The following is a 13,675-nucleotide window of genomic DNA, read 5'->3' as shown; positions in this document are numbered from 1 at the left end:
TGACTCAAATATTTGTAAAATAGGGTGTTATTGTAGAAAATGAAGGCTTTATAAGTTCTGGGACAAATACCATAGGTCTTTTAAAAATTATTTGCAGCCTGGAGAGATGGCTTAGCGGACAGTACTTGCCTGTGAAGCCTAAAGACCCTGGTTTGAGGCTCGATTCCCCAGGACCCATGTAAGCCAGAAGCACAAGGTGGTGCATGCATGTGGAGTTCGTTTGCAGTGGCCCTGGCATACCCATTCTCTCCTCCTCCCTTTTTCTGTATGTTGCTCTCAAATAAATAAATGAAATTAAACAAACAACAACAAAGAAAGCTAATATTCTTCTGTTTCTCCTTCAGGAGGATCAGCGTAAATAAAAAAAAGTTATTTGGGTAGGCTCTGGGAGATGTTAGTGTTATAGCTAACTTTTTAATGTGTTACTGTCTCACAGGTCATATTCAGGTCTATACAGAGTGTTAAATTTATTTTTATTTCTAATTTTTTTAGTGTGCATGTATGTATGTACATGTGTATTTGTATAGGCCTCAGAAAACAACTGTGGGTACCATCGTCAGTAATGCTGCCTTACCCCTTTGAGTTTGGGCTTGGAACTCATCAATTAGACTAACTAAGTAACTCGCTGTCCAGTGAGCCCAAGGGATTTTCCTGTCTCTAACTCCCCAGTGCTAAGATTACAGCTACACACTACCTTGCGTGGCATTGTACATGGGTCCGGAGTGGGACCAATTTCAGGTTCTTATGCTTGAAGGCAGCACTTTACCAACTGAGCTATCAGCCCCTCTCTACAGTTTTTTAAAACCTTATAGTTTGTTATACTATATATGTAATGTTTATTGTTGTAAATATAGAGAATTAAAAGCTTAGAAGGAATAAATCTGTTGTTTAGAAGTAATCATTAGTTAGTTCTTTGTATCTTTCTTGATATGATTGGATATTTATATTTATTTTAAATGTATTTTTAATCTTAATTGTTTTGCATATAAATGATTTATTTTTCTATTACTATCTTCTTGATTGAAGACTTTATTAACTCAAACTGAGCTTTCAGACATGCTAATAAAATGGTAAATAGTTTGAACAAAAGCATGGAAACATAAGTTGCAAAGATACTCAGTGAACTACAAGCTTGCAATTCAAAGAACATAATTTATAGTAGTAGTAGAGTGTTAGGGAGAAATGGAAGGGGAAGCTGGGGAGCTAGTTGTTAACTTTTTGCTTTCTGTGCTTAGGAATTTGAAAGTTTCCTAGAAGAGATAGAAATATTGAAAGTTTTTTTTTTTTTTTTTTTTTAAATTAATGTGTTTCGAGGTAGGGTCTCACTCTAGCCCAGGCTAACCTGGAATTCACTCAGTATTCTCAGAGTGGCCTTGAACTCACGCAGTCATCCTACCTCTGCCTCCTACCACTGCTTCCCAAGTGCTGGGATTAAAGGCATGCACCACCATGCCTGGCAAGATTTTTTTTTTCTTTTGAGACAGTGTTTCAGCTCAGGCTGAGGTAGAACTCATTTTGTAGCTCAGGCTGGCCTTGAACTCAAAGTGAACCTTTTACATCAGCCATTATGCTTGGTTGACATTGAAAGATTTATAGGGATTTTGCGTGACTAATACTTATTTTCAACAAATCAGTCCCACTATAGTGTAGGGAGTTGAGTTGAGTAAAATCCAGAGTACTAGGAGATTGCTGTAATAGTCAAGGTAACAGTAAGGGACCTTTATGAGGGCAGTATAACCATTTTGAAGAGATGGGAATATGTTTTACTTGTGGAATCAGTAGGATTTGATGAGGTAAACTAGAAAGGGATCAGAGCTCACTTAAAGGTTTTCCAGCTTGTGTAACTGTATAATTCTATAAGATGAAATGAGTAATTTAAAGGCAAAGCATAATGTTATATTTTAATTTAAATAAATCAATTTAATAAGGGCTAAAAATGTAGCTCAATGGTAGAGCTCTTGCCTAAGTTGTCCAGGGCCTTAGGGTAAATCTCTAGGACTGAAAACAAACAATTGCTTTTGATTTTTTTTTTTTTTTTGAAAATTTTTATTCATTGGAGAGAGATAGAAAGAAAAGGGAAGAGAGGGAGGAAGGGAAGATAACACCAGGTCCTCCTGCCAGGGCAAACAAACTCCAAACACATGCACCACTTTGTGCATCTAGCTTTATGTGGGTACTGGAGAGTTGAACCTGGGCCATCCGGCTTTACAAGCAAGTATCTTTAACCACTGAGCCATCTTCCAGACCTGTTTTTTTTTTTTTTTTTTTTAAACAGGGAGGTGTACTTCTAGAAGGAAACTCAGTTTCTAGAATATTATTACCACAATTGCGTTGTTGCATCTAAGGAAATGTGTATAGTAGTGAAATAAGGATCTAAAGTAGAGATTTATAGACAGCATTGGGTACTTTTAAAATTGTAACAATCTTTGCACTTTTTTTCTTTTCATTTTTTGAGGTAGGGTCTTAACTCTAGCCCAGGCTAACTTAGAATTCATTGTGTAATCACTGGCTGGCTTTGAACTCACAGTGATCCTCCTACGTCCTGAGTGCTGGAATTAAAAGTATGTGCCACCACGCCCAGCTGTACTTCTTAACATAACTATAAAACGATAGCTGTAACTATAAAGGAAGTATCACATATAGCCAGTAAAATTAGTTTATTGTTGCTTGCTGATAAGGATTAAGGAGATTATAGGGTGGAAAATAATCCACATCTAGGTGACTCAGTGATTTCTATTTTGATTAAAAACCAAATTCTAGTTAAAAGGATTATTATAATGTAACCTTACTATTAATAATATTAGCTTTTGAAAACTATTGCTATTTTTATTCATTTGAGAGTGACAGAGAGGGCATACCATGGCCCCCAGCCACTGCATATGAACTCCAGATGCATGTGCCACCTTATGAATCTGGCTTGTGTGGGTCCTGAGGAATCGAACCTAGGTCCTTTGGCTTTGCATGCCTTAATTAAGTAAGCAGTCTCTCCAGCTCAACATTAACTTTACATGAAGGAAAATTTCAAGCATAATTTTGTGCAAAAGTAGGTGTAATTATATAATGACCTTTGTCCTGTTTATCAAGCTTCAACAATTATCAACTCATTGCTAATTTTGTTTTACCTACATACCTTTCATCCTATGTCAAGGCAGATCTCTGACATATCCTGGTATCATGGTCATTAAAAGTTCTATAGTTTGGATTAGGAAGTGTTCCCCCAATGCTTGCATGTTTTTGGGTTTGGCCTGTAGTTGATGGTGATGCTGTTGAGAAGATTGGATCATGACGTTGCTAACTGAATGTGCTACAAAGAAGTGGGGCCTAGTTGTAGGAGTTGGGTCACTAGAAACATGACTTTAAAGAATATATCTTGTCCTAACCCCTTGTTTTTGCTGTCTTCCTTGCATGGTTTGCTTCCTCACCATAGGCTCAGAAGTAGGGTTGAAGTGACCATGGACTGAAAATCCCCAGTAATTGTGAGGCAAAATAAGTCTTTCTCCTGTAAATTGTTTATCTCCTTTCCCACCTTCTCCATTTTCCCTTAAGATAGTCTCAGTACATAGTAGCTTACAGTGGCCTCAAACTTGTGATCATCCATATTAAGCCTTTCAATTGATAAGATTATAGGTGTGTGCTGCTACTGCTGGCTTTATCTTGGGTGTTTTGCCACAGTGATGAAAGGTTGAATAACAGTATATATCTATTAAAGATAACTCTAACAAACATAAAACAGTAAAACACCAACAAACTACTCTGAAAAAAGCCTAGAAACATTTTTCTTTACCGCTGAGTAGAACTCCATTGTATAAATGTGCCACATCTTCATTATCCACTCATCTGTTGATGGACATCTAGGGTCCTGGTTCCATTTCCCAGCTATTATAAATTGAGCAGCAATAAACATGGTTGAGCACGTACTTCTAAGGAAATGTGATGAGTCTTTTGGATATATGCCTAGGAGTGCTATAGCTGGGTCATATGGTAGATCAATCTCTAACTGTTTTAGGAACCTCCACACTGTTTTCCACAATGGTTGGACCAGATTGCATTCCCACCAGCAGTGCAGAAGGGTTCTTTTTTTTCCACATCCCCGCCAACATTTATGATCATTTGTTTTCATGATGGTGGCCAATCTGAAAGGAGTGAGATGGAATCTCAATGTAGTTTTAATCTGCATTTCCCTGATGACTAGTGACGTAGAACATTTTTTTAGATGCTTATATGCCATTCGTATTTTTTCCTTTGAGAACTCTCTATTAAGCTCCATAGCCCATTTTTTGATTGGCTTGTTTGATTCCTTATTAGTTAACTTTTTGAGTTCTTTGTATATCCTAGATAGTAATCCTCTATCAGATATATAGCTGGCGAAGATTTTTTCCCATGCTGTAGGTTACCTCTTTGCTTTTTTCACAGTGTCCTTTGCGGTGCAAAATCTTTGTAATTTCATTAGGTCCCAGTGGTTAATCTGTGGTTTTATTGCCTGAGCAATTGGGGTTGTATTCAGAACGTCTTTGCCAAGACCAATATGTTGAAGGGTTTCCCCTACTTTTTCCTCTAGCAGTTTCAGAGTTTCAGGTCTGATGTTAAGGTCTTTAATCCATTTGGACTTAATTCTTGTGCATGGCGAGAGAGAAGAATCTATTTTCATCCTTCTGCAGATATATATCCAGTTTTCAAAACACCATTTGCTGAAGAGGCTGTCTCTTCTCCAATGAGTATTTTTGGCATTTTGATCGAATATCAGGTGGCTATAGCTACTTGGGCTTACATCTGGGTCCTCTATTCTGTTCCACTGATCTACATGTCTGTTTTTGTGCCAGTACCATGCTGTTTTTGTTACTATGGCTCTGTAGTATAGGTTAAAATCAGGTATGGTGATACCACCAGCCTCTTTTTTGTTGCTCAGTATTATTTTAGATATTCGAGGTTTTTTGTGATTCCAAATGAATTTTTGGATTGTTTTTTCTATTTCCATGAAGAAAGCCTTTGGAATTTTGATAGGGATTGCATTAAATGTGTAGATTGCTTTAGGTAAGATTGCCATTTTCACGATATTGATTCTTCCAATCCAGGAACAAGGGATGTTTCTCCACTTTCTAGTGTCTTCTGCAATTTCTCGCTTGAGTGTTTTAAAGTTCTCATTGTAGAGATTCTTTACTTCCTTGGTTAGGTTTATTCCAAGGTACTTTATTTTTTTTGATGCAATTGTGAATGGGAGTGATTTTCTGATTTCATCCTCTGTGTGTTTGTTGTTAGCATATATGAAGGCTACTGATTTCTGTGTATTTATTTTGTATCCTGCTACATTGCTGTAGGTTTTGATCAGCTCTAACAGCTTGCTAGTAGAGTCTTTAGGGTCCTTTATGTATAGAATCATGTCATCTGCAAATAATGGTAACTTGATTTCTTCCTTTCCAATTTGTATCCCTTTTATGTGTGTCTCTTGCCTTATTGCTAGGGCTAAGACTTCCAAAACTATATTAAATAAAAGTGGGGACAGTGGACACCCTTGTCTTGTTCCTGATTTTAGTGGAAAAGCTTCCAGTTTTTCCCCATTTAATAATATGTTGGCTGTAGGCTTGTCATAAATAGCCTTTATTATGTTGAGATATGTTCCTTCTATTCCCAGTCTCTGTAGGACTTTTATCATGAAGGGATGTTGGATTTTGTCAAATGCTTTCTCTGCGTCTAATGAGATGATCATGTGATTTTTGTCCTTCAACCCATTTATGTAATGTATTACATTTATAGATTTGCGTATGTTGAACCATCCCTGCATCTCTGGGATAAAGCCTACTTGGTCAGGGTGAATGATCTTTTTGATATATTCTTGTATTCTGTTTGCCAATATTTTGTTGAGAATTTTTGCATCTATGTTCATGAGGGAGATTGGTCTGTAATTTTCTTTTTTTGTTCTATCTTTGCCTGGTTTTGGTATCAGGGTGATGCTGGCCTCATAGAAGGAGTTTGGTACAATTCCTTCTTTTTCTATTTCCTGGAAAAGCTTAAGAAGCAATGGTGTTAGCTCTTCCTTAAAAGTCTGGTAAAATTCAGCAGTGAATCCGTCCGGGCCTGGGTTTTTTTTAGTTGGGAGATTATTGATAACTGTTCGGATCTCCATGTTTGTTATAGGTCTATTTAAGTGATTAATCTCATTTTGATTTAATTTAGGTAGGTCATATAGATCAAGGCAATCATCCATTTCTTTCAGATTTTCATACTTTGTGGAGTATATGCTTTTATAGTATGTCCCTATGATTTTTTGAATTTCTCTGGAATCTGTTGTGATGTTACCTTGTACATCTCTGATTTTATTAATTTGTGTCTCTTCTCTCTTTCTTTTGGTCAGATTTGCTAAGGGTTTATCAATCTTGTTTATCCTTTCAAAGAACCAACTCTTTGTTTCATTAATTCTTTGGATTGTTCCTTTTGTTTCTATTTCAATAATTTCTGCCCTAATCTTTATTATTTCTTCCCGTCTACTGATTTTTGGTTTGCCTTGTTCTTCTTTTTCCAAGGTTTTAAGGCGAAGCATTAGGTCGTTTACTTGCGACCTTTCTAATTTCTTAATATAGGCACTTAAGGCTATAAATTTACCTCTTAGAACTGCCTTCATTGTGTCCCAAAGATTTTGGTATGTTGTGTTCTCATTATCATTTGACTCTATAAATTTTTTGATTTCCTTTTTGATTTCTTCATTGATCCATTCATCATTTAGTAGTGTATTGTTTAGTTTCCATGATTTTGTGTATGTTCTATAGCCTTCTTGCTACTGATTTGTAGTTTAATTCCATTGTGGTCAGATAGAATGCAAGGAATTATTTCAATTTTCCTGAATTTGTTAAGATTTGCTTTGTGTCCTAATATATGGTCTATTTTAGAGAATGTTCCATGTGCTGCTGAAAAGAATGTATATTCTGCAGCCTTTGGATGAAATGTCCTATATATATCTGTTAAGTCCATTCCTTCTATGACCTCATTTAATCCAGATGCCTTTCTGTTTATTCTTTCCCTGGATGACCTGTCAATTGATGAGAGTGGGGTGTTAAAGTCACCCACCACCACTGTGTTTGGTGTTATCTGTGACCTTAGTTCTAATAGTGTTTGTTTGACGAATTTGGGAGCCCCCATGTTAGGTGCATATATGTTTAGGATTGTAATGTCCTCCTGTTGGAGTGTGCCCTTAATCAATATAATGTGACCTTCCTTATCTTGACTAACGTCGGACTAAAGTCTACCCTGTCTGATATTAGGATAGCAACCCCTGCTTGTTTTCTAGGCCCATTTGCTTGAAACACCATCTTCCAACCTTTCACCCTAAGATAATGTCTATCCTTTGTAGAAAGGTGAGTTTCTTGGAGACAACAAATTGTAGGATCCTGCTTTTTAACCCAGTCTGCAAATCTATGTCTTTTCGTTGGGGCATTGAGGCCATTGATATTAAGAGAGATTATTGAACGGTGTGTATTTTTGTTTGCCATTTTTGTGTGTGTGTGTGTGTGTGTTTCTGGTTCTACCTTTGCTTTCTTGTGTTAACTAGTATTTGAATATTGCTTGTTTTGTCCAGGTTCCTTATATGTGTGCTTTCCCTTTTCTTCAGCATGGAGGATTCTATCAAGTATTTTCTGTAGAGCTGGTTTTCTCTTCAAATACTCCTTTAACCTGCTTTTGTCATGGAATGTCTTTATTTCTCCATCTATTTGAATGGCTAATTTTGCAGGATAAAGTAACCTTGGTTGACAGTTGTTATCTTTCAGAACTTGGAATATATCACTCCAGCCCTTCTGGCTTTAAAAGTTTGTGTTGAATAATCTGCTGTAATCCTGATGGGCTTGCTTTTGTAGGTAACTTGATATTTTTCTCTAACTGCTTTCAATATTTTTTCTTTGGTTTCTGTGTTTGGAAGTTTGATTATAATATGGCAAGGAGAGGTTCTTTCCAGGTTTTGTCTGGCTGGGGTTCTAAAGGCTTCCTGTATCTGCATTGGCACCTCTTTCCCAATTTGGGGGAAATTTTCTTCTATGATTTTGTTGAAGACGCCTACTATGCCTCTGGAGTGGAGTTCTTCTTCTTCTACTATGCCCTGAATTCTTATATTGGATCTTTTCATAGTGTCCCGAATATCTTGAAATTCCCACTCATACTTTTCTATAAGTTTGTCTTTCTCTTTGTTGGACTACATTAGGTCTGCCACCTGGCCTTCTAGCTTAGATATTCCGTCCTCTCCCTCATCCATCCTACTGGTGAGATTTTCTACAGAGTTTTTTATTTCATTAACTGTGTTCTTCATTGCTAGTAATTCTCTCTGGTTTTTCTTTATTATTTCTATTTCCTTATTTATGTCTTGTATTGCCTTCTTTATTTCATGAAATTGGTGTCCTGCATCTTCTTTGATTCCTTTGATTTCCTCTTTAAGTTCCTCTTTGACTCCTTTGATTTGTTCTCTGACTTCTTTGAACATATTTACAATCATTCTTTTGAACTCTTTCTCAGGCATTTCCTCTAGCTCTCTCTCACTGGAGGACATTTCTGATGCATTAATACTTTTAGGTGGGTTTATATCGTCTTGCTTTTTAGTGTTTCTTGTGTTATAATGTATATATTTTTGCATCTTGGATTAAGTTTATGCTTGGATTTTCTAGCTAGCTGTGTATTCTTAGCTGTACCAATTGATTTGATGTAATATATTTTCAGGGTAGGACCTTAAGGTATTAGGTGTGGCTCTTAAGACTCTCAGAGTATGTGCAAAGATGTTCTTAGGGGTTGAGTTTCCCTGCTATAGGAGTATTCAAGCAGGCTGAGTGGAATAAAATACAGGTAGATTCTAAAATTTAACTAAACACTGTACACATTCAATCAAAAACAGCCCCAAGTATGTATGCAAGAGTAGTTATTATAACGACCAGATCCTCTATCAACAAAGAGGTTAAGATATCTGGTCTGTTGAGGAATCCAAGTCAGCTTGCGACCTAGTGAGACCCTTCCCTGCTGCAATCCCAGTTACCTTGGATGATTTTGGTCTCAGTCATGTTGCTGTCTGGGTCGTCGGGCTGCTCGTCTGATTTCTGGAGCTGGGCACTTGCTTTTCCTGTGGGGCAAACCGAGCCTGGCAAGTGTGGCCCTGCAGATCAGCACCCCTGCTACTGGAACTGCTGCTGCTCAAGCTGCCCCTGCTGGGACTGCAGCCACTGCTGCTGAAGGTGTTGCTGCTGGACCCACCACTGCTGTTGCCTCTGCTTCTGCTGTAGCTGCCACTGCTGGAGCCACCATTGCTGCTGAAGCTGCTGCTGCTGTGTCCACTGCCGCTGATCCCCCTGAAGCCTCTGCTGCCGAGTCTGCCGCTGCTGCCACTACTGGGTCTGCTGCTACTGGGGCTGCTGTTACCGGTGCTGGAGCCGCTGATGTTGCTGCCGAACTCCGCTCCTGCTTGGGTCCCGCTGTTGGCGTGGCCGGGTCCTGGGCTGCTGTTCTGTTCGCCGGAGCTGGGCTCAATCGGTGGGGGAGGGGAGGGAGCTGCAGCTGCTCTGGTTCTCTTGCTGCCCCAAGCATTCTTCTATGTCGCGGTCTGCTCCTCTGCTGCTCGCTGCCGCTCTCCCCTCATGTTTCCCGAGTTGCGGAGAGCGCAGTGTGAGGGAAAGCTCCGGCACCTGGCTTTTCCTGCGGCTTGAGCCGAGTCTGGCGGCTTTCTGGTGCGCCGCGGCCATGGCAATTGGCCAAGCTGCCGGAGCCGCTTTTCCCGACTGTGCAGGCTCTGGATGCCCTGGAACTTTTCTACTTCTCTGCTGCCGCTTCAATTTCCTATACACCTCACTTTTTAGTAAAATTGTGTATTTTGCTGAGTTTTTTTGGTCTTTTTTCCCCCCTAGGCTGCTTTGGCATGGTACCTATGCCGCCATCTTAACCGGAAGTCCAAGAGAGGTTTATAATCTTATATCAAGGGAAAAATTAGTATAACCGAATTAATTTAAGAGAAAAATAGTATTTATATTGAAAAGGAGTTAATCTTATACTGTTATAGTATAAATTTAATTTATAGAAAGTTCAGGATTCTCACCATGGATTTGGTGGGGGCCCCTGCGCAGATTTTACCCTTTATGCACCTTGCTCTGCACCCTCTGCAGCCATGTCTGACAAACCCGATCTGGCTGAGATCAAGAAATTTGATAAGTCGAAATTGAAGAAGACAGAAACACAAGAGAGAAACCCTCTGCCTTCAAAAGAAACCATGAAACAGGAGAAGCAAGCAGGCAAATCATAATGAGGCGAGCACCGCCAGTATGCACTGTACTTTCCAGAAGCATTGTCTTCTTCTTTTGCTTCTTTTAGGTGTTTCACTTTGTTAGATGCAAAGTGGTTGGATCATGTTTAAATGACTGTGCTTCCCCTTTCCCATCAAAGAATCCAGAACTACTGACAATGCCGAGCCTGCCTCTCCCATTTGCCGGGCTGGCTGGCTGGGAAGGAAAAGAACATGCATTTTGGTGAAGGAAGAAACTGGGTAGTGGGAGGTGGTGAAATCTAGAGTAAAATCCAAGATGGTCCAAGGTATCCTGTGGAATGTACAATGCAGTTTAACCAGAATGCCATTTTTTTTTGTTCAAATGATTTTAATTATTGGAATGCACATTTTAAAATATGCAAATAAGTTTCAAAACCCCCCAAAAATTCTCACCATAGATTTTTATTCATACATAGTTGAAATTATTTCTGGGGCTGGAGACATGGCTCAGGGGTAAAGGAGCCTGCTTGCAAAGCCTAATGGCCATGGTTTGATTTCCCCAATACCCACATAAAGCCAGATGCAGTAAGTGACACAGATATCTTGATTACATTTGCAGTGGCAGAAAGCCCTGACATGCCCATACTCACTCTCTGTTTGCCTCTTTCTCTCTCTCTCACTGGCAAATTATTTATTTAAAAAATTATTTCTGTATAGCAATCATGTGACTACAGGGTTAATTATTTTGGTAAGGGCTTTATTTATTTATGAGAGAGCTTGCGTATGCACATGCCAGGTCCTCTATCGAACTCCTGACACATGTGCCACCTTGTGCATCTGGTTTACATGGGTACTGGGGAATCAAACCTGGGTACTTTTGCTTTGCAAGCGAGTGCCTTAACCACTAAGCCATCTCTCCAGCCCATGGTACGGACTTTTAATCAACACACAAAGTTTGAGGTGTCATTGTAGCAGTTTTAAAACACAATTTGTTTTAGTTAATTCTCTTCCACCCTTGCCTTCTTCCCTATCCCCTGGTGCATCTTCCCACCTTTTGCTTTCATGTCACATAAGACTTTTTACCCTTCCCCTACTCACATTTCTCATGTTTTCTTTTTACCCTGTCATGATATTGTTTTTCTGACTTTATGTTACTTATATTTATACCTACATATGAATATTAGATACTAGGAATCACAACTGAGAGAGAATATGCAGTTTTGGGTCACCTCTGTTAATATATTTTTCAATTCCATCCATTTTCCTACAAACTTTATAATTTTATTTTTATTTTCTGCTGAGTAAAATTCGATTGTGTGCATATACCACATTTTCATTATCCTTTCATCTGTTGATGAACATCTAGGCTGGTTTCCTTTCCTTGTTACTTAGAATAGAGAACAGTCAACATGTATGTACAGGAATATCTGCAGTAGGATATGGAATCCTTTGGTTATGCTCAGGAGTGGTATAACTGGGTCAAAAGGCAATTCTATTTGATTTTTTGAGGAAACTCTATATTAATTTCCGTAATTTTTGTACCAGCTTGCATTCCCACCAGAAGTGAACAGGGGTTTCTCTATTCCTATACTCTGGCCAGCCTTTACTGTCAGTTTTCTTGATGGTATCTTTTCTGACTAGAGAGAAATAATATCTTAAAAGTGGTGTTAATTTGTATTTCCTCAATGGCTAGTGACGTTGAACACTTTTTAAAATACTTACTGGCCATTTGTGTTTGTTTCTTTTGAGAACTGTCTGATTTTATTAGTCTATTTGGTGGTGGTGGTGTGTGTAATTTTTGCAGTTCTTTATAAATTTTGGATATTCTATCCCACAAATGAAGTGTAACTGGCAGATATTCTCTCATTCTGAAAGCTGTTTGTTCACTTTGCTGATAGTTACCTTTGCTTGCTATGCAGAAACTTTTTAAATTCCATGTAGTTCCATTTCTTAATTCTTGGGACTATTTTCTATACTCTTGGAGTCCTGTCCAAAAATTTCTTGTCTATGCAAGTGTATACCCATACCCTATGCCTTCTTCTGGAAGCTTCAGATTTTTAGGTTTTTTTTTTTGGTTTTTCGAGGTAGGGTCTCACTCTAGCTCAGGCTGCTGACCTGGAATTCACTATGTAGTCTCAGGGTGGCCTCGAACTCTCAGCGATCCTCCTACCTCTGCCTACCGAGTGCTGGGATTAAAGGCGTGAGCCACCACGCCCGGCTCCAGGTTTTTTAAAATTAATGTCTTTGACACTTTTTTTTTGAGGTAGGATCTCATGTAGCTCAAACTGACCTGGAATTCACTCTCTAGTCTCAGGGTGGTCTCGAACTCTTAGCGATCGTCCGACCTCTGCTTGCCGAGTGCTGGAATTAAAGGCATGCGCCACCATGTCTGGCTCTTTGATACATTTTATTTTATTTTATTGTTTTAGAATTTTTTAAAATTTTGTTGATTTTGTGACAGACAGAGAGAAAGAGGCAGATAGAGAATGGGTGCGCCAGGGCCTCCAGCCACTGCAAACAAACTCTAGATGCATGTGCCCCTTTGTGCATCTGGCTTATGTGGGTTCTGGGGAATTGAGCCTTGAACCAGGGTCTTTAGGCTTCACAGGAAAACACTCAACTGCTAAGCAATCTCTCCAGCCCCTCTTTGATACATTTTAAATTGATATTTGTGGTAGGTGAAAAGACATAGATCTAATTTCATTTTTCTGCAGGTGGATATCCAGTTTTACGAGCTCCATTTATTTGTTGAATAGGCTAATAGGCTCTTTTTTTCCAGTATATGTTTTTGATGAAAAAATTAAGTGACTTTAGTAGTGTGGGTTTATTTCTCAGTCCTCTATTTTGGACTATTAGTTGATCATTCTGTTTTTGTTCCAGCACCCTGCTTTGTCACTAGTGCTCTTTAGCATAATTTGAGGTTAGTTACCGTGAGACCTCCAGTTGTGTTTTTGTTTTTCTCCATAGGATTGCTGTGGCTATTCTAGTCTTCTGTGTTTTCATATGAATTTTGGATTTTTTCCCCCTAATTGGAATTTTGAGGAAATTTTGTTGGCTCTGTAGATATCTCTTTTTTTGAATATTTTATATATTTATTTATGAGAGAGGGGGCAGACAGACACACACAGAGATAGGCACAACAGGGCCTCTAGCCACTGCATGCGAACTCCAGACGCATGCACTACCTTGTGTATCTGGCTTATGTGGGTCCTGGGGAATTGAACCAAGGTTCTTAGGCTTTGTAGGCAAACATCTTAACTGCTAAGCCATTCCTCCAGCCTGATTCTGTAGATATCTTTTGGTAATATAGCCATTTTCATAATATAAATTTCATTAATCCAGGAACATTAAAGATGTTTCCATCTTCTAATAGCTTGTTTGGTGGTCTTTTTTCAGTGTATTAAAGTTTTCATTGTATAAAGGTTTTTGCCTGGTTAGGTTTTTCCTGGGTATTTT

General features: G+C 38.7%; 2 protein-coding genes across 2 annotated transcripts in view; both read left to right on the top strand.

The window, feature by feature from the left end:
• Positions 1-13,675, top strand: part of Stag1 (stromal antigen 1) — a 476,250-nt gene that overhangs the window by 84,479 nt on the left and 378,096 nt on the right. The gene's annotated exons all lie outside the window — the stretch shown is intronic.
• On the top strand, positions 10,124-10,258 carry LOC101602329 (thymosin beta-4-like). The gene has a single exon (XM_045136930.1). The coding sequence runs from the start codon at positions 10,124-10,126 to the stop codon at positions 10,256-10,258; it is 135 nt and encodes a 44-aa protein (XP_044992865.1).

Source organism: Jaculus jaculus, chromosome 17, assembly GCF_020740685.1.
Source record: "Jaculus jaculus isolate mJacJac1 chromosome 17, mJacJac1.mat.Y.cur, whole genome shotgun sequence".
NCBI lineage: Eukaryota > Metazoa > Chordata > Mammalia > Rodentia > Dipodidae > Jaculus > Jaculus jaculus.
The sequence above is the reverse complement of the archived record's forward strand: the minus strand, read 5'-3'. Positions and strand labels throughout refer to the sequence as shown.